The sequence below is a fragment of the Ailuropoda melanoleuca genome, chromosome 10 (genome assembly GCF_002007445.2).
Source record: "Ailuropoda melanoleuca isolate Jingjing chromosome 10, ASM200744v2, whole genome shotgun sequence".
In the NCBI taxonomy this organism is placed as follows: Eukaryota; Metazoa; Chordata; class Mammalia; order Carnivora; family Ursidae; genus Ailuropoda; species Ailuropoda melanoleuca.
In genome coordinates this window covers 94,658,780-94,678,860 of record NC_048227.1, presented here as the reverse complement: position 1 = coordinate 94,678,860, position 20,081 = coordinate 94,658,780, and the positions used below count along the sequence as shown (strand labels likewise).

The 20,081-nt window shown below is 43.5% G+C and overlaps 1 protein-coding gene across 1 annotated transcript in view; it reads right to left on the bottom strand.

Moving 5' to 3' along the window:
• MTHFD1L (methylenetetrahydrofolate dehydrogenase (NADP+ dependent) 1 like) overlaps positions 1 to 20,081 on the bottom strand; it is a 70,123-nt gene that overhangs the window by 36,049 nt on the left and 13,993 nt on the right. Inside the window, exons 7-10 of the mRNA XM_034669296.1 lie at positions 11,843 to 11,954; positions 4,918 to 5,009; positions 3,222 to 3,319; positions 553 to 726 (exon numbers count right to left, since the gene is read on the bottom strand). Of these exons, the coding sequence (XP_034525187.1) occupies positions 553 to 726; positions 3,222 to 3,319; positions 4,918 to 5,009; positions 11,843 to 11,954 (476 nt within the window). The remainder of the gene's footprint in view (positions 1 to 552; positions 727 to 3,221; positions 3,320 to 4,917; positions 5,010 to 11,842; positions 11,955 to 20,081) is intronic.

The following is a 20,081-nucleotide window of genomic DNA, read 5'->3' as shown; positions in this document are numbered from 1 at the left end:
AAAATGACCAACACAAATGAAAATGGCCCAAAATTAATTTTAAAGTGCAAGAAAAGAGAAATAATGAACTTTTGTAATGTAAATACATAAATAAATATTAAGGATATTAACAGGAAAATGTTAAGTTTCACACAATTATCTGTACACTTTCCATTAAAATGTTATTTCTGAGTAGAACACAAATACCCCCTGCCCAGTTCAAAATATTTTACTTTTAATTCTTATTTTGATTTTTATCACAAAAAAAAAAAAACTAAAAGAAAAATCCACAACAGAACAAGGATGATAAAAAACATAATATGAAAAACAAAAAAATAAAATACTGGATTAGGAACTCATTACACTTTATATATTTTGTGGAGGAGACTAATTTGTTTTGCACTGAAAATGAAAACTTACCTCATGTCAAATGAAGGAATGCCAAGTGAAATGGACAAAAATGTCAAGCTTGAGAAAAGAACGGATGTGAGGGGTGTGATGACAGACAGAAATAGGGAAGAGAGTTTTATAAACAGGCCTTCGTAGTAAAATAGATTTTAAAAGTAGTCTTACCCAGCTACTAAAACGTATTTTCCATCTGCTTGATCCTTTAACCTTTCCAGCAGGGACAAACGTACTTTGGCTTTGCTTTTGCCATAGATTTCAATTTCATCTGCAAGCAATCCTATCTCCTTGGCAAGGACTTCCACGGCTTTTGGAGTCTGTGCTCTTGAAATCTCAAGATCACTGGGGGGAAAACACATAAGAGGCGAGAGTCTCCTCAGCTTAGGTGGTCACTGCTGGAAGTGAAAACAGCTATACGCCATGCCAACAATTTAATCAGAGCAATTGCTTTGTGGTCCTCTGTCCCCAGCAGTATTAAGCACAACTGCTAATAATTAATGTGCATGAAGAAATGGTATCTTTCTTTAGGGAAGCAACTCTTAAAATCTCATGAGGATCGTAGAATTCTGCCCAGGTACAAAGATAACACCAAGACCATAGGAGAGAACTGTATATTCCTTGTAAAGTACAGTGCTCTCTGTGTGTCATCACTGTCTTCGGTAACCATGAATAGATGGGTCATTGCATAATGCTCTTACTGGGCTAGTTGCATGTGTCTCTTGGCTATTCAAAAATGTGGAAATGCTATTTTGTTTTATCCATGTCCATACTTTTCTCTCTCTTTTTCCTACTCTGAATCCAAAATCACAGTTCAAAATATTTTATTAATTGCATAACCGTCAGTAAAAGGACCTAGCGCTTGAAGCTTAACTTCAAATACAGGAAAATTTAGGAACACCCAAGTATTACTGGGCAAATCGTTTATCCTATTTTACTCTCAAGATGCGAACACCACTGTTAGGCTTACAGGAGTGCTATGAAATCGGCCTGTGCTAAACTTCTCAGGGAGTCTTTTGGGGCTCCTGAGCTCAGCTCTTGGTTGTAATAGGGGCTCAGGCCGTCCATTTGCTGGACTGAGCACCTGTTTGAGAGGAGGGTATGACAGGCCCAAGACAGATCTGGGGAGAGCAGGCATCAGAGACTCGGTCGGTCATCAGGGTTGATACCTGGGGAGACAGCAGTGCCCTGCCTCACCCTAGAGCCCTTATTTGGGGGCCCAGCAGTCTCCACTGGCAGGACGCCCACTGCTCTGATTTTTCTTTCTTTGCTCCTGCTGATAATCGACTCGAAGCCCTCACACTGCTCTCTGCTCTCCACGAACCCATGGAATTCTGACCTGGGGCATGAGGTTAACAGTAAACTCACTTCAGCATTTTCCTTTCCAGTTCTCCCCCTCTCCCTTCACTGCCTATGCTCCCACTTCATTTTGCCTTCCTGTCTACACCTTTTTTCTCTTTCTCTCCTCCCCAAATCTCTAAATGGAAATGCCGACTTTTGGAAAACCTCCAGAGTTTTTTTTCCTCACTAGCTAAAGAGTGACAGTGACATTGTTTTTGATTTTTGAGGAATTTATAAACTACTCAGCCTGTCTTCTCCCCCCGCCCCCCCCACCACAGAAGTCAAATTTGGTTCAGCAATTAAAACACTTCTTCCCCCAAGTGGAATTTATTTAGATTTATGCAAAGACTTTGGTACACAGTCTGGCAGACTTTACCTCAATTTTTTTTTCTCACTCCCTATAAGTAGAACGTACTCATTTGCTTTTAAAAATTAAAGTCCTTTAACAACGTAAATAACGTAAAAAAATTAAGATATTTGATGAAACAGATTGCACAACAACAGGGGTGAGTGACATTACAAAACACAACATTCCCTGGAATTTATGTATTGATGAACACAGAAGATGACGCGATGTTCGGTCTATTTCAGGGGTGAACACATAGCTGGGTGGGTAGAATGGAACCGTGAGTGTTCCGCTGAGGCCCAAGGAAATGGATCAAATCTCAAAAGTAAGTGGTTTATCAAATGAAAAATTCGTCAATTCCTGGAGGCTTTATCTATGATGTGTTCTTTTCAGTGCATTGTTTTCCAATGGCATTTGTGCATGCCTGCACAAGGGAGGGGGGGCCCGATTCACTGGAGTGGGGGGCAGCCAGGGGGGACCCACGATGAGGCTGCAAAATGCATTTCTCTGGCTCTGATATCTTATCTAATGAATTATCCCTGCACTGTGTATTTCCAAATTTATGCAGAGAATATACGGCTCGCACCTCATTAAATGCTACTCTGAAGAAAATATCCATCTGGAGTATCACAGAAAACCCTGTCAGATAGTAGATATTACTATGATCTGAGGAAAGCTGAACTCACTTCCCACATAGAATGGGGTTTGGTTTGGCTGGTCATTTAACCCCACCATAGACACCCACATGGCCGTGAAGACCAGGCTGATAGATGAGTTGGGCATTTCCCACACTGAAAAGCATATTCATATTACTGTATTTTGTCAAATATAAGACACCCCTATGTTATAGACCACTAAGAAGAAAAAACAATGCCATGTAATACAGGATACATCACCAGCAGTAAGGGACACCCTGACTTCAGAAAAGAAAAAAGTAAACATCCTAGAACTGATAGAACATGGTCCACATATGCATTGGTGTTTAATATTTAGGGCTTAAACAATAGAATAAATAGTGCAGCAATATGATTAGAGAAAATTATCCACCATCAAAGTCCTAATACCATGAAGCGTGCCCCCACCCAATGGGTAACTTTGGGTATCTGAGGCACTTTGGTGGCCCGACGTCACTATAAACAAATCCCACAAATACCTCGGGACGGGGGAGAGAGGCTGGAGTTTCAAGCAGTGAAGTCTCCATCTTGTGTGCTGCTGTTCACGTAGCCATCTCCTTCCGCTGCTGACCATGTTCTTCAAGGGACAGAAAGGAAAGCAAGTTATACAAGTAAAGGCTGACAGGGTATGTAAACTACGAAAATACCGTTCAGAGATGTTATGTCGTGAAAAGGATGAGAGTTGCACAGTAACCCAAGTGAACATCAGGAACACTTTAATTCACATGTAATTAGCGTTGTAGGTTCATCTTACAAAGGAAAACGTGAGATACAAGTACTTATAAAATAGGTTAAGTGTTCGCTAAAGACCTCAAGCACTAGAATAAAATTTTAGAGTGTTTTCTTCCTCTGAGAAGAGAAAAATGAGGGAAATGTGAGAATGCATGAATGATCTTGGATACCTAGCTTCCAAACTCTGCAACACCGTTTCAAGTATAATCCTTTTACAGTTGGTGAACAGAACAAGAGCCTGGAATTGTTAAACGGTGATACACAAAGACAGAGAAATAAAATTTGGCTTAGGTTGCAATGAGACATACGATCCTTACAGAAAGATATTATATCCCATTTGGAAGTAACAAGTTTAATTTATTTTTATTTTTTAAAGTGGGGGGGGTGTCCTGTTTATTTATTTATTTATTTATTTTTAGTGCGCTCTATGCCCATAGTGGGGCTTGAACTCACGGCCCTGAGATCAAGAGTCGCATGCTCTACCGAATGAGCCAGCCAGAGCCCCTGGAAGTAAAAAGTTTTAATTGCATACACTATGTACGTAAGAAAGAAACTAAAACTTGCTTTTGCTTCATTCCACTGTGGCAGGAATTACAGACTCTGGTTTCTCTCCTGATAGCCAAGGTCACTGCCAACAGAACGCATAGGTGGCGAGCTGGAGATCTTGGGCTTTGGGTCATATAGATGGTCGTGGTTTGAAAAGCAGTCCACAAAATCTTTAATACTCCTGTCTTCGAAAGGTGGGCTCGATTCCCTTTCCCCTGAATGTGAACTAGACTGGTGGCTCGCTTCTGGCAAAGAGGAAACAGGGAAGTGTGGGTGCGTGACTTTGACAGCTAGGTCATAAAACCTACCGTGCCTTCCTCCTTGCCTTCTCCTTTGGGTCACTCATTCTGGGGGAAGTTAGCTGCCCCATCATGAGCAGCTCTTCTGAGAAGTCTGCATGGTGAGGGTCTAAGGCACCTTGCCAACAGCCATGTGTGTAAGCCATCTTGGAAGTGCGAGGCTCCAGCCCCAGTCAAGCCTTCCACTGACCTCCTGATCTCGACTGCACGAGAGACCCTGAGCCAAAACCATACAGCTGAGCTGTTCCCAAATCTCTGACCCACAAACACTGTGAGATAATAAATGTTTATTGTCCTAGGTTGCAAAATTTGGGGGATAATTTATTCCACAGCAATACATAACTAACAACAGACCCTGATTTGGGTCACCGTCCCACACTTGTCACGTCACCAAAGGCAGATTTTTCTAAGCCTCCATTTCCTTATCTACCAAATGGGAATGCCGTTATCTTCCAGGGCTGTTGTAAGAATTAAATGACATTATGTGCATAAGGTGCTTAACACTGTGTCTGCTCCACAGAAAACACTTGCAAAATGTTAGCAACTATTAAACAAAGCTCTCAACTCACAGATTCTCAAAGAGCTGTGTCAAACCAACCTGAATCCGTAGAGCTGCAGCAAGGAGACTCACATCATCTTCTGCAATGAGACCATTAAAATGCACCCCAAGAGAACCACATCCAAGCTTCCCTAGAAAAAATTCGAGGGGGGAACAGACTTTCAGGACACTGTCATTTATAACCAATTGCTCCTAGGAAAAAGCCAGGGCACTGAGTGATGCTCTCCTTTTCAACCAGGACTTTACGCTGTCAGGCACAGCTCCAGGTGGGCCCCCAGTCCCTGGCACAACCTTGGGGCTCCCGACCGACTTTAGAGTAGACTGGGTAAAAATCGTGCTTTTACCTCTAACCAGCAACTGTGACTTTGGGCCCCTTGATTACTGTGGGTAGTTACAACCCCACACAAGTCTGTGAGAATCGAATGCGACACCAAAGCGCTTGGCATCTCATGTGTAGGTTTAAATGATACATATGGAACAAAAGCAACTTCACTTATGTATACCAAGTATAACAAGGGGGACTCGAACACAGCATAATTGCAACCAAAGTGCCAAAAGTGTGAAAGATCAGGCTTTCTTTGATAACTTTAAAAATCTCCATCATAAAAGTGATATGACCAATTTTCCATAGAAACTGAGGAATTGTATTTTAGGATATTAAATTTTAGGGATGACCTGGTTTTCAAACTACAGAGGCATTTATAAGGATTCTACTTCTCCCTTCGTCAGTTGGCACTTAAAAAGGTTACAAAAAATAAGCACACATGTAAAATGCTTTAGTCTATATCCTCCCTTGGAGAAAAGAAGCATTTCTAATAGCAACATTTTTGAATTAAGAAACAATTTCCCTCTAGTTTGGACCACTCTACTTTTAAATTATCCATTTTGCTGACAGTCCTTTGCAAGAAAGAGCACAAAACACTTACTCTTAAGTGTTTTGTGATGTTCTATAGTCAAATGTATTAAGGGTGTTGGAAAATCATATCCCTCCGGTATCGTTTCAAGATTAGCAACACTTCACAGTTTTATAAATCATATTTAGGCAAAAGCCAAGAGTCTAGAGAATGAGATTTGTTTTGTTTTGTTTGAACCACGAGAGATCTGATCTAAAGGTCTTGTCCAACCATTATGGAAAAGAAATATGCTTCTCTCATTTTTCTATCTTTAAATGACAAGGAAATGAGAAAAACCAACATGCCTGGAGCTGGTATCAATATATCAACGCACATTCCCAGAACAGAATCACAAGTACCCTGTCATAAAAGTGATGTGACCATTCTTCCACAGAAACTGAGAAATTGTATTTTAGGATATTAATATTAGGGATGACCTGGTTAAAAAGTTCTGAATCCGGAGAACTTGAGGCAATGAAGATGATAACTTATTGCATCAGGAATAACATTCTTAACAAATTTCAGGGCTAAAGGGAATCGAGAAAGGAAATCATTACCTCACCCCTCTGCCTGTGTAGAGGCAGGGCTCCACCCAGAGGCTGTCTACACTCCGCCTGCCAAGCCTGTCTGCATTCAGCCTGTGAGTCCAGCAGGGGTCCCAGGGGTCCTCTCCCAAACCAAATGGGTCTTTTCACTTCCCACTAAACACTCCCCATTTACTCGTGGTTCTTCCAAGGACAGGTTAATGAATCACTTTAAAAGATGGCCTTTCATTTATAATTTTTTCTTGCTAACCAAACTTTCTACAACAAGGAAGTTAAAGGCTAACGTGTCATAATGCTTTCCCTGGAAATCAGAACGGTACTCTCCCTGACAGGAGCTGTTTTGAGACCACCCTGGGAATTTTGCCAGAATAAATGAAATGGGAGGGACCAACACAAATTCTTCTTCAGTCTTCCTGCCATCTCTGCTATATGGAAGGGTTTCAGCTTTCTGCAGTCTGGCCCGAGGCACCCTTCTTATCACTGAAGCGCTGTATGAACCCATAGATTGAACTCTCAAATATTTTCTCATCCTCTAGGAGAACAAGTAACTCAAAAAAACTATGTGAAGTTCTGAAAACAGGAAAAGCTAAAAAATTACAAATTAGTACAGATAACACTTTCAAAATCACTGGCCATTAGTTTTAAGTTAAATATATTCATCTCATAGGATAATAGGAAAATGCAATAAACAAAATCTTAATATAATGTTTGTAATAATGCTCACAAGGGTTGAACTCCTAGCTTAAAACATCTGAATTCCATTATCAAATAACAATGTCTTACTATTTTTTAACAGAATATAATGTAAGAATCTTCCAAAAAAGAAACATAATTAAAATATTAGTATCAACTTATATAAACAGCCCTTTTGAAATCACTGAAACCAAAGTAGGAAGGAATTAACACAGATTTGTATATTCTAAACAGCTTGAGACTTTTGTAAAAAGTCAGAACATTAAATGTATTATACTGAGAACTAGTTAAAATTAGAAATGAAACCTGGCAATAACATCTGAGTCCAAATCTTCCAGAATTTCCTGGGAAAAAAATGTAAGGAAAACAGGTAATAGATATAATGGATTTTAGAACAACTGAAGTTCAAAATTTATGAGCAAATATCCTTATTTTATTCCAAGGGCACAAAGATAATGACTATATTACATGCGTGTCTAAGTTCTCTAAAGCTATGTTCTTACATTCTCAGAAACTCACTGGGAAGAGTCCTTCCCTGGGCTCGATTTTCAAATACAGGCTTACATTTTGCTAATAGGAAGTCTGACAGCTATTCTGTGTGCTGGAGGTGTGAAGACAATGAAGAGGGGGGAGGGGGAGGGGGCCACTAGGTGGCAGCTCCTATGAATGAGGTGCTGTGAGGCAAGAGCTCATTTATTCTTCTCAAGAGCCTCATTCCCATCTTACCCACAAGAAAACTGAAGATCAGAGAGCTTAAGTTATTTGCTCAAAGTCACACAGCTTGTGGAAATGATGCAATGAAGAGAAAACCAAAACCAAAATCCCCCTCTTCTCTTTGAATAAGATCAATCTGACCCAAATTCCATGCTTTTCCCATTAACCATAAAACCGTCTCCCTTTGGGGCCATAAGAGAGAAAGCTTAGGTCTCCCAGGCTCCCCCAGGTCACTAGCATAAACCCTGAGATACACCCTACAGTGAATACACTNCACAGTAAATACACTTATGCTCACTTAAAATGATGCTGTCAAATACTCTGACTCACAAAATTGTTGTTTTGATACTCTTCTCTGGGCCCAAGACATAAGACCAGCTTCTCCTTTGTCCCCTTGGGCACATCAGGAAATACGTCTTAATAGCAGAGTATGAAATGGTCTTGCTTCGGATGCATTCTGCTCTTTAGCAAGCAGAGTGTTGCAAAATCACAGCTTCCGTGATTTGAAACTTAATAATAAAATATTAGGTATAGCTAGAAAACTGAACATTAATATGTCCCTCTTTTATTTTATTTATTTAGTTATTTTTACTTGGTAAGGATTTATTACCCAGTCATTAAGTCATTCACTTTCTCCACTCACTTCCAATAGATCAGATTTTCCCTTTGGCATCTCACAGATTTTTACATGCCAGAGTAAAGCACCATAGTATCATTCAGTGCTATTCGGGGAAGATACATGTCCCTCTTTTAAATCTAAACATTAGACTCATGCCACAGAAGAGTGAACAGATCAGCAAGTTAGATGTAGTTGTTTTCTGAGCACTACTTCTGGGATACCAACACTCGAAATCTCTCCTGGGATTAGGTATTCAATAAAATGCCTCATTGTAAATCACCACATCCCATCTATTTTTACGGGGTTGGGGGGAGTGGGATTCATTAAGAGGAGTATGAAAATTTCATTATAAACCCTGCCTTCACCCAATCACCAGTTTATTAAGAATTCTTTTGTCCTTAAGTGTGAATAAAAGCACCCTTCTTTTTAATAATGCTTTCAGAAGTCTCTTTAAGGTGGCAAGGGAGAAAAGCCTTTCTTCAATCTATTCAGAGATCAGATTTTCATACTAATCAAAGTTGCTACGATTAAAACTGACTGCGGTACCTGGCTGGTTCAGTCAGTACAGTGGGGGGGNTTTTACGGGGTTGGGGGGAGTGGGATTCATTAAGAGGAGTATGAAAATTTCATTATAAACCCTGCCTTCACCCAATCACCAGTTTATTAAGAATTCTTTTGTCCTTAAGTGTGAATAAAAGCACCCTTCTTTTTAATAATGCTTTCAGAAGTCTCTTTAAGGTGGCAAGGGAGAAAAGCCTTTCTTCAATCTATTCAGAGATCAGATTTTCATACTAATCAAAGTTGCTACGATTAAAACTGACTGCGGTACCTGGCTGGTTCAGTCAGTACAGTGGGGGGGGCTCTTGATAGGGTTGTAAGTTCAAGTCCCATGTTGGGTTTAGAGATTACTCAAAAATAAAATCTTTTTTTAAAAAAGGGACCTCTCTAAAAAAAATAAAAACTAAACAAATAAGTAAATAAATAAACAAACAGGGGTGCCTGGGTGGCACAGCAGTTAAGCGTCTGCCTTCGGCTCAGGGCGTGATCCCGGCGTTATGGGATCGAGCCCCACATCAGGCTCCTCTGCTATGAGCCTGCTTCTTCCTCTCCCGCTCCCCGCTTGTGTTCCCTCTCTCGCTGACTGTCTCTATCTCTGTCAAATAAATAATAAAAAATAAAATCTTTAAAAATAAATAAATAAATAAATAAACAAATAAATAAAATTAAAACTATCAGGAAATATCATGCTCTTTTATGAGTAGTGCTGACTGCAGAAATGTTCATCTATTTAATCAGTAGAGCATTTCTCATCTCTGTCTGTGTCTGCTCAGCCCTGTTTTTGAGTGGGGGACAAGTTCAAGAAGTCTTTATATCTGCAACTAACTTAAAACTGCCATCAATCAGAGCACAATTCTGAGTCCAAGTTTATTCACTCATTCAACACCCAGTACTGAGCACGTACTATTCTGGGCACTAGGCATTCAAAAATCAAGAAGAAAACTACTAGTACTGGACCAGACACACTTAAGATAAACTAACCATAGTCAGTCTACATAGAGAATTATTCTGTCAAAACATAATGCCTTGGTCTTTTTTGTTCCCCCAGGGGGATCACTGCATTGAAATCGAGTGTTTTTATGAATGCCTTTAAAAACTACAAGTCCTCAAAAGAAATGTATTAAAAATAAGGCACAGTTTCACTAAAAAAAAAAAAAGAAAAGAAAAGTCACCTTCATATATTGAAACATAGGGCTCAAAGGCATTCCAAAAAGTAGCCCCTCCCTCCAGCCAGGATGATGCCAAAATTGTCCTAAATACATAAACTCTAATTTTAAAAAAACAGCAGGAAAACATAACAGCAAAGAAGTGTTCAGTAAAGAACATAAAGTCACAACTGACTTTCCTAATCTAAATTCTGGGCAGAGGAGCAAATCAGCCATGCCCATAATTTATGGGTTAGGCACTGGTTTTTTCAGGTGAGGAAAGTTATACCTCAAAACTAGATATACTTCAAAGAAGTCATTTAGTGCAAGACTTCTGTTTGCTAAAAGGAGCAATGAATCCTACATTTACATTATATTATACCTCTAATTGCCTCATTCATCTGTGTGCTTTTCATCCAAGAGCCCAGTACCTGAATATTCTGGGAAATTCCTGGGAATCATCCCTTGCATCCTCCAGGCCACCCCACCCCCTGCAGCCCCAGAGGGTTTATAATCTGATTGGTTAATTCTGGGAGGAGGGACATTTCCTAGAGTGGTGGGTCCATTATTTTTCTCTTTGAAGAAACAGTTATTATATGAATTTCAGTAACATTTATAGTATCACATTGTTTTCTTTTCCTTCTATTACCTTCCAATCGAATTAAGTGCATTTTTTGTGGAAAAATGTAAAATGGTTATCTCAAGGTGACTGGATCAAAGTTTACACACACACACACACACACACACACACACACACACACACACACAATCTAATACAATTCTCTATTTCACTCTCCTGTGGAGCAGTCTAGGTTTTAAGATTTTCAAGATCTAGAACCCCAGTGTGGTCCTGGCAGAAGTGAAAGAGGGCCTCCACCCACTTTGGCTCAACTTCTGACCACCTTTGGGGAAAAATGCCGCATGACACGCCCGCTCAGCATGGTCCTCTCCAACGCTGAAATCTGAAGCCTGCGGGTAACAGGAAAGGAGGGTCTCTTGCCCACACACGTTACGCAGGGACTTGGAAAGGTGGGCTAGGTACAGTGCAAAGCTCTCCTAGCTTCAGAGTGTCTTTCAGTGAACGAGAAAAGGGCATCCGTCTGGGCCTGCCCTACTGGCCCCTCGCCTCTGTGCCCTGCTGTGGGCACAGCTTGAGCTCCTCTGAAGGGAGGTCTTGCGTGGTCCTGGGGCACTCCTGGATCCCCTTGGCGAAATACCATCCTCAGACCACCTCTGTTTCTGACAGTGACTTTCACACTGCCCTGGGGGGACTCTGGGGCTCCAGGGAAGTTTCTGAGGGGTCACTGCAAGGGAGAATAGGAGAGACACACAAGGGCTGGTGTCCATTCCCATCCCTTCCAGCAACTGTTTTCATCTGCGTTGACATGCTGAAGGTCGTCTAAGATTTCCTTGGGAGAACAGATTCTGCTTCGTTGTACGAGACTGAAAACCACTATTTCTAGCATACCTCACACATGGACAAATTATCTACTTCAGGTCACAAGTGACTGGACTGCTCCACGCTAGAGGCCAACAGGGGCACGTCTGCATTTGGGAGCAGGAGGGGGCTACTGTGGTTGGCGTCTTAGCTTCTCTTTGCCCGACCGTATGGTTTCAGTATCAGGTAACCCAAAAGGTAGGCACATCAACATTCTGAGTTTCCTATCCTGTGCACGGATGTTGACGACGACCGACCTTTCAGGGATGTCCTCTCTTCTGAATAAGGTTCATGTGTCTCGTAACAATCTCACCTCTGTTCATCAGCAGCCCAACACCAATTTTAAGACATTTACCCACCTGATAGGAAGTCATGGGAACAGTTGAGAACTGTAGTTCCTGGCTGTATCCAAGAAAGAGGAATCTCTTCTGGCTTGGGAGAGCCCAAGACCACAATATCAGCCTCGTGAAGCTAGAAAGAAAAAGAGAAACACCGCGCATGCTTTAATCTGTGTCAGAGACACATGACTAGTGATTCGTGTCAACGAGCTTCATGCAATAGAGGACAGCGCTCCGGAGGCTGGTGCCACCCGGACAACATGGACAGAATCACGTCACTGATTTCCTAATGCAGCAGCAGTCAGCACCAGGTGTGACTACCATATCCCAGAAAGAAAAGACAAGGGGCAAGACTTCTTCAGGGCAGTCAGTTCAGCGCCTACACTGTGGGCGGTACTTCCATCCACATGTCTTCACACCAACCGCAGTATCAGGAAAAGGAGGGGGCCACGAAAATGGCCCGCATGGAAGCAGGAGACGGAAAGGTGCACGGGGTGGGGGGCATCCGGATTCACGGCTGAGGCGGAAGACGGGGGCGGCTGTAGGGGAGCTGCTCGAAGACCTGGCCAGTTCGGGGGGCCTGCTGGCTTGTACAACTGCACAATCCAAATGAGGCCCACCTGCAACTTTTACTGGATCTGTGGGGGGATTTTCAAGAGCTCAAGAAAGAATCTCATTTTCCTGGAGGCTCTGCTTAGTTTCCTGTCAAACTGTTCGTTTTTGGTTTTTTGTGGGTTTTTTTTTTTTTTTTTTTTTTTTTGTGAGAGAAAGGCAAGAACGCGACTACTGGCACAGACCACATTCATCACGACCGTCTGTCCGACTCTGAGAACAGGGTTGGAGGACCATGTCTGGTAAGAGGGTGACAGGTAGAAGAGATCAGCTCTGATCTCAACCGAGGAGTGACCCCTGTCCCAGTATGGTCCCAACCAACCAACCGACGACCACAAACTGGATCCGTATGTGGAGAGCGAGAGGTGAAGGAGGGCTCGGAGACCCTGTGGGGGAAACAGCTATGACCGCGCGTACCAGCTTAGTGGGCTGGTGTTACCACACCCACTGAATAGTCAAGGAAAGCGAGGCTCAGGGAGGGTAAGCACCTCTCCGGTGAGTCCTGCTTCCCCTGGGGAGCCAGTCTTAGCACGCTCCATGAGGGGAGAGCCCTTCCCTCTCCCACGCTTCTTTCCTTCCTTCCCCCATTGCTTTTTCCACACACTGTGGTGCCCTGCAACTGACTCCAGATTGTTTAGAATCAGACAGAGGGGGGCGCCTGGGTGGCTCAGTCATTAAGCATCTGCCTTCGGCTCAGGGCGTGATCCCGGGGTCCTGGGATCCAGCCCGACAAGGGGCTCCTCCGCTGGAAGCCTGCTTCTTCCTCTCCCACTCCCTCTGCTTGTGTTCCCTCTCTCACTGGCTGTCTCCCTCTGTCAAATAAATAAATAAAATCTTTAAAAAAAAAAAAAGATTCAGACAGAGGAGTGGCAGACAAGACACGAAAATGGCCCCACTGCCGTGACCACCACCCAAGCGCCCCCATCAATGAAGGTGCTCCACACGCCCTCATCTGTTCTCAACCTGGACGGGCTGATCACTGAAGAGCCCAGGGGAAGCATCAGGTGAGCAACTCAGCCTAGGATTCTGTAACACAGTTTGGGCAAGAGGCTGCATCCACTAACATCTCTTAGAAATCTCAGGACAAGAGATGGCAGCGAGGGGAAGCAAACCCATGACAGTCCTACCTGGTTTAGGAAGAAAAAAAGCCAGGATCTAGAAGAGCTCCAAGTTCCCCGACAGAGCAGGAACACGGTAACAATTTAAAGGGCATGGCTTTTCAAAGAGCCGAGAAAGCCATCCTTTAAAGTCAGCATCCTGGGAACATTGAACAGTTTGATCACGCCAACAGGGAAAAGGGAATTAACATTCACCGGGTCCCACTAATGAGCCAAAGAGTACTCACCGCTTTTCACTATCATACTTCATTGAGGCGCAGGAGGAATACAGGGAAATGGTGTCACAGTAAATCAACCACATGAATCACATTACAAAGAAGAGAAGTCCCTACTAAAACCGCCATCTTTTTTTTTTGTGCTGTGGGACCACAACACCATGAAACGGAATTCAGAAGTTTACTGCTAACATCACCAGCACCCTAGTGCGGTTAATGTCACACGTTCTCCGCACACAGATCTGAAAAGCAGCTAGATTTTTGGGTGACGTTAAATTGAGGGGCAAAAAGTGTTAAGGAAAGAGAACTTTAAACATCTGAACACAAACACATATTTCTTCATGTACTGATAACCACTACAGTAAGCCTCAAGAGAAACTCCAATGTTTAACTCTTGCTGGAGATGATCAGCAGATAAGAAACGCCATGTTGCGGGGCACCTGGGTAGCGCAGTGGTTAAGCATCTGCCTTCGGCTCAGGGCATGATCCCAGCGTTCTGGGTTTGAGCCCCACATCAGGCTCCTCCACTAAGAGCCTGCTTCTCCCACTCCCCCTGCTTGTGTTCCCTCTCTCGCTGCCTGTCTCTCTCTCTGTCAAATAAATAAATAAATAAAATCTTTAGGAAAAAAAAAAAGAAACGCCATGTCGCTACATTTTCACGCACAATAGCAGCAAAAATAGCACGTTAAAACGTCTATAAAGAGGAAGTTAATATGTGCGAGACTGAAACATTCATTTTGGAAGAAACCAAGGATCACAGGTTCACACAAGTCCCCTAAGAACACTTGGTTTCCTACACATGGTGTCTTTGATACAACCTGCTCTTTTCATTACCTATAAATCTCAGGAATCTCATTCCGACTCCTCAACTCCATGTTTAAACATGACCCTGAAGTGGGCTGTGCTAATGAGCAACTGGAGGACAGCTGATCCCCCAGAGAAAAGACAAAAATCTCCGCCATTAGCAATGATCACCTCAGAGATGCTAATACTTTCTGGAGAGGAAAACTGCTAGATGCTTAAATCAATAAATAACTCCCTGAGAAGCAAGGAAGATTTTAATGAGCTAAAATGCAGGGAGAACTATCGTCTTGCTGGCTGTTTCTACTTTCCTCCTCCCAAATGGGAAAGACCCCGGCCAAAGCCTGGCTTGAAACTCTACCTCATAACAAAATATTGCTTCCTCTGCTGAGGCTTGAGTAGAAGCAGCTTACAGAGCACCGCCCACTCCCCAGGCGGAACACCAAATGTTAAAACAATAGCAAGACACAGAAATGCTGACATTTAACATGGGGCATGTGGGAGTAACGTATAGTTCAGATATCATGAAAACTATTTTTCTCTGTGTCATTGATTTTTAAGAGCGGGGGTGGGGGGCACGCATCAGAAAATGGACAGAGGGAGATGGAGGACAGATGTGATTTGCAAGGTCCTAAGGAACATCATGGTTTTGTATTTAGCAAAAACTAAAACAAAAAATTTAAAATTCAGATTATAGGAAGCACAGCTCCCCCCCCTTTCGCTTGATTAGAAGACAGAATTTATCTTTCACTATCAATGTGTTTTGAAAGGGCACATATGGGAATCTCAGGTATGAGATATATATATACTGAAAGCTGGAATGAGTTAAAAAACAAGGTCGAGAGAGGTTTGATGAATCCTGATTATATTACTTAAGACCTATAAAACCTGTGTCTATATTCTTCAGAAGTTATCAACACAGTTCAGAAAACAGAGTTCCAAAAAAATAAAAAATAAACCAATGGGTCCTTTCTCTAGGGAAGATGTGCTTCTAAAATTATAATAACTTAAAGAGAATAAAGAAGGTCCAGAATTCCTTAGTGAATATACTCAGGGGCCACCCCTTGGGGGCTACTTGGGGCAGACACTAAGGTTGCTGAGGCTCTGAAGAAAAAAATCCCTGCCTCTAAGATTTTATAACTAGGATCTTCTAGATGGGTGGGGGGGCATAGAACAAACTACTGGGAGAGGAAAAGAAATGATTAAACATCCGATTTCTACTCGTTTTGCCCACACAGACGTCGGTGTTCTTGATCAGGCCCTGCACCCGAGCTGGGCAGCTGGCATACACTGTAAGTACGGGGAGGAGTCTTGAGGGAAGGGTGCCTCGAATTTTTCTTTCACTTTTTTTTTTTCAAGAGATTTCTTTGATTTGAATCATTTTTTTTATCCCTAGAATAAGCCAATTTGGTCATGACATATTATCTTTTTAACATGTTCTCTGGGTTGGATTTTCTAATATTTTGCTCTAATTTGTGTCTGTTAAGAAGAGTGGCTGTAATTTTGTTATATTTTTGCATCAGGGTTATGCTGGCCTCATCAATGAGCTATGAGTAAATGTTCTCTCTTTATTCCTTGAAGAAAAAAAAAAGGTTTATTTGGGGCGGGGGGAGGCAGGGGAGAGAATCTCAAGCAGACTCTTCACTGAGCGTGGAGCCTGATGTGGGCTCGATCCCACGACCTGTAAGGTCATGACCAGAGCTGAAACCAAGAGTCCGATGCTTCACGGACCGAGCCACCCAGGCGCCCCTCGTCCTTCCACTCTCGATGAACTGGGACACGTTGTCGTTTTTGAGAGCCCAGTCAAGTGGCTTTATAACTCACACCTTCCACAGCAGATTTCTCATGGTGCTTTGCAACGACAAGGAGAGTCTGTGACATCTTATGTGGACAGAGGCTCCTTGATGATCTCATGGCAAAGTCCTAGAAAGAGTTAAGTTCTTCTTTTTCTAAGTTTTTAAGGGAATGTCACTTTCCTTTCTATAAAGGCCAAATTACCAAATACGCTCTTTTCTTGCTGACTGACAAGTAGCTGTTAGACTGGGCTACTTTGTTTTGTTGCCCTCATGCCACCAGATGTGTTTTAGGGAGACTACTCTGGAAGCTGGACCGAGAAGGGGTTGGAGGGCGTGGGAGCGAAACATGCAAGAGGAGACATTTGGTGGGAAGCTGGATGCATGGGTTTGGAACTCAGGATGGTCAGGGAGGAGGGGAGGTAAGCCGGGACTCGTCAGCATACAGATGGAGTCAGACTCAGAAACTTGGGAGATCTGAGAGAAATGGGTAGAATGGGAAGGAAAGGGGCCTGAAGTATATCCCTGGGAGGACTCAGATTCCAGGTAAGAGAAGAGAAGCAAACGGTGACTCTGGTGTGGCCCAGGAGGTAGGAAGCGTGATGTGGTCACACAGGCGAATGGGAAAGGGCACAGTAGACAGGTCTGAATGATACCCAATGGCCAAACAAACTCAAGCAACAAAATCCATTTTTGGCAATTAGGAATCCGTCGATGACTTTCCTACAGAAATGGGCATTAGCACCTGGGCCTGGCAAATTCCTGCCGTTTGAGTCAAGTGTGTTCCCTGGAGCTGGAGACTTCATCCGGGTCGAGTGTTTTATGGGCAGAGTCCCTGTTTATTCATGCATTATTTTAACTTCAGACATCTAACTTTTTATTTGAGTTAACTGAACATCTACCATAGGATTACAGCTTTGTACCTACGTATCGATAACCACACTGTACTGAAATGTTAAGGATACTGTCAAATAGAAACGTTAAAATGACTGTAAGTACACTAAAATAAGAACATCAACCCATTTTCGTTCAGATATTGTAATACTTTGGCAAGATAAGAGAATGACGATTTCAGCAAAAGGTATTCCCCCACCCTCTTCCCCGCACACTAAGTGATCTCATCCTGGGAGAATTCTTTTCCTTTCACAAATTAGGTATGTGTCTTTTTCCACTCTCTTCTGTGATCAGAACAGATCATTGGCTTTCATTTTCTTTTCTAAGATTTTATTTATTTATTTGAGACAGAGAGAAAGAGAGAGCACAAGCAGGGGGGAACAGCAGCGGGAGAGGGAGAAGCAGGCTCCCCACTGAGCAGAGAGCCTGACTTGGCCTCCATCCCAGAACCCTGGGATCATGACCTGAGCCCACAGCAGATGCTTAACCGATTGAACCACCCAGACGCCCAGATCATTGGCTTTTAAAAGTAAGACCTATGTTGTGCTTAGTTCATAAATCAGAATGACCACAAGCCAAATGGACAGTTAGGGATTATGACTATAGCACTTATCTACCAACATTTTCCCCCAAAGGACACACGTTCCTACGTTCACCTCTTACTTCACCATTCGACACACTTACCGCTCCGTATATGTGAAGAGTACCAAAGAGACTCAGTTGTGTCCAGAATGACAGAAAAGATAGTTACTCCGTCTTCAAGTGCGCCTGCAGCCGACGTGGGTTATAACACACGAGAGAAGGCTAGCACAACCTCACATCTCGTAATGGGTATACTTTGAATGATTCATCAAAAATAATTCCCTTCCTCACACTCTAGGGAGAAAATAAAATTAAGTAGGATGGCTAAGAGACACGGAGAGAAAGAGAGTCTGCGTGCATGTACGTGTGATGAAGAGAATCTAATATGACAAAGACTCAGAATTCGTGGCACAAAAAGGAGGAAATGCCCAAGTCACAGTTCCCAAAGCAGCACTAGGCCAGCCAGGCCTCACAGAGGCAGGGGAACCCAGCCGATCTGTCTTTATGTTGTTAACCCTGACCCTAAACAGTGGTGGCCTGGGGAGGCAAGCAAGGCAAGGAGAGGCCGCTGTGGGAAATTCAACTCAGCATTTCCCAGTCTGAACCCCGGATTACACAGCGGCACGGTTCTGCATTCCACTTCCTCCGAGCCACTCTCCGGGCCTCGGTCACTTCCTCTGCAAAGTGCAGAAGTTGCACTCGCCAGAAGGGGACTGAGGTGCAGTGGGGACAATGCTCGCTGGGGTTACACGACCCCCATTGGAATACAGGCACCGCTGCCTCTCACGATGCCTAGGTTCACCACACTTCACTTGCACAGGAACGTTAATGAGACGAGAGAGGGAAAGAGCTTTGAGAACGAAATCTTTACCTGAAGGTAAGGTGCTTTACTGTTGTGGATTCCGTTCAAAACCTAGCAGTTAAAGTATTCTAATTCTAATTCCTCAAATTATATTTTAATTCCTTAAACATCATTTCCACTGGGGAAGAAGGGGTAAAAGCTGGAGCCAGGCTCTGCCCCTGTACAGGGAGGCCAACAGGGATGAGGCCAGGCGCACTGGAGGGGACGTCACCGGCCTGCTCACCACAGGACACAGCCGGGAGCCCTTCTTTTGTGCAGTACACACCTCACACTATCACGTGTCACCCTACGCGGCCCCCTGGAGTGCATGCCCACCAGTTCCAGCAGACTGTCTCACAGACCCTCTTCTCACCACTGCTAGATTTAATCGGCCTGATTTGGGGACCACTCACCTGCTTCTCTGGTGTTAGCAAGTAATGCCATGATCAGGGAGCAGCAAGAGTGAAAGAATGGGAGGTGACATCTAATGGCATTTTCAGTCCACAAACATGGAAGCATCCGTTGAAGAACGCTCAGGGCCCGACATGACTCAGGTCACTTAGTCACTCATGACTGAATAACCTTGGTATTTGCTTGGCACAAGACCGGTGGTGCCTGGGGGTCCAAGGCAGTCTCCTAGCCACCCATAACCAGTGCAGGGGGGAGAAGAGAGACCTCGGTCGATGTGCAGCCCTGTGCGCCCACACACGTGACCAGGGCGCCCCCACCGCCCTCTCAATAGGGTGGACACCCTCCCTGCAGGGCTGGCGATAAGCCCAAGGCCTCAGGGTGGGAATCGCACCAAGTCTGCTTCGGCTTCCTCTCTCAAAAGGATGTTTGTGGGGCATCAACTGTTGGAATAAAACAAGAGAGAACTCAACGCGAGTCTAATGTCTTGGGCCTTTGTCTTTCTGGTGTTGCTCTCCTGAGCTGTTACTTCTCTGAGTCTCAGTTTCCTCCTCTGTGAGATGGGGAGAATGAGGGTCTTGCCGAACAGGGAATCTGGGCAGAATCAAGGACACAACTGAGCAAAGTGCTGAGCCGAGTTCACAGGACCCACTAACTCAAGTAATGCGAGGGACCATTACTGCCGTTACAATAGGGCACTGCTCTGTGGCCTCGCCTGTGAGAAAGAGTCATTATGCTCCCCAGAAACCTTGAAGGCCAGAAGACAGTGGGGTGACATATTTAAAGTGCTGGAGAAAAAAATCCGTCAACTGAAAATTCTCCAACCAGCAAAAAGGTACTTCAAACACAAGGGAGAGATTAGTATATTTGCATATTAACAAAAGCTAAGGAAGTCCGTGAGCACTAGAGCTGCCCTGCAGGAAATGCAAAAAGGAGTCCTCAGGTAGAAATGACAGGACGCTTGACAGTAACTCTAAGCCTCCTGGAGCAATAAAG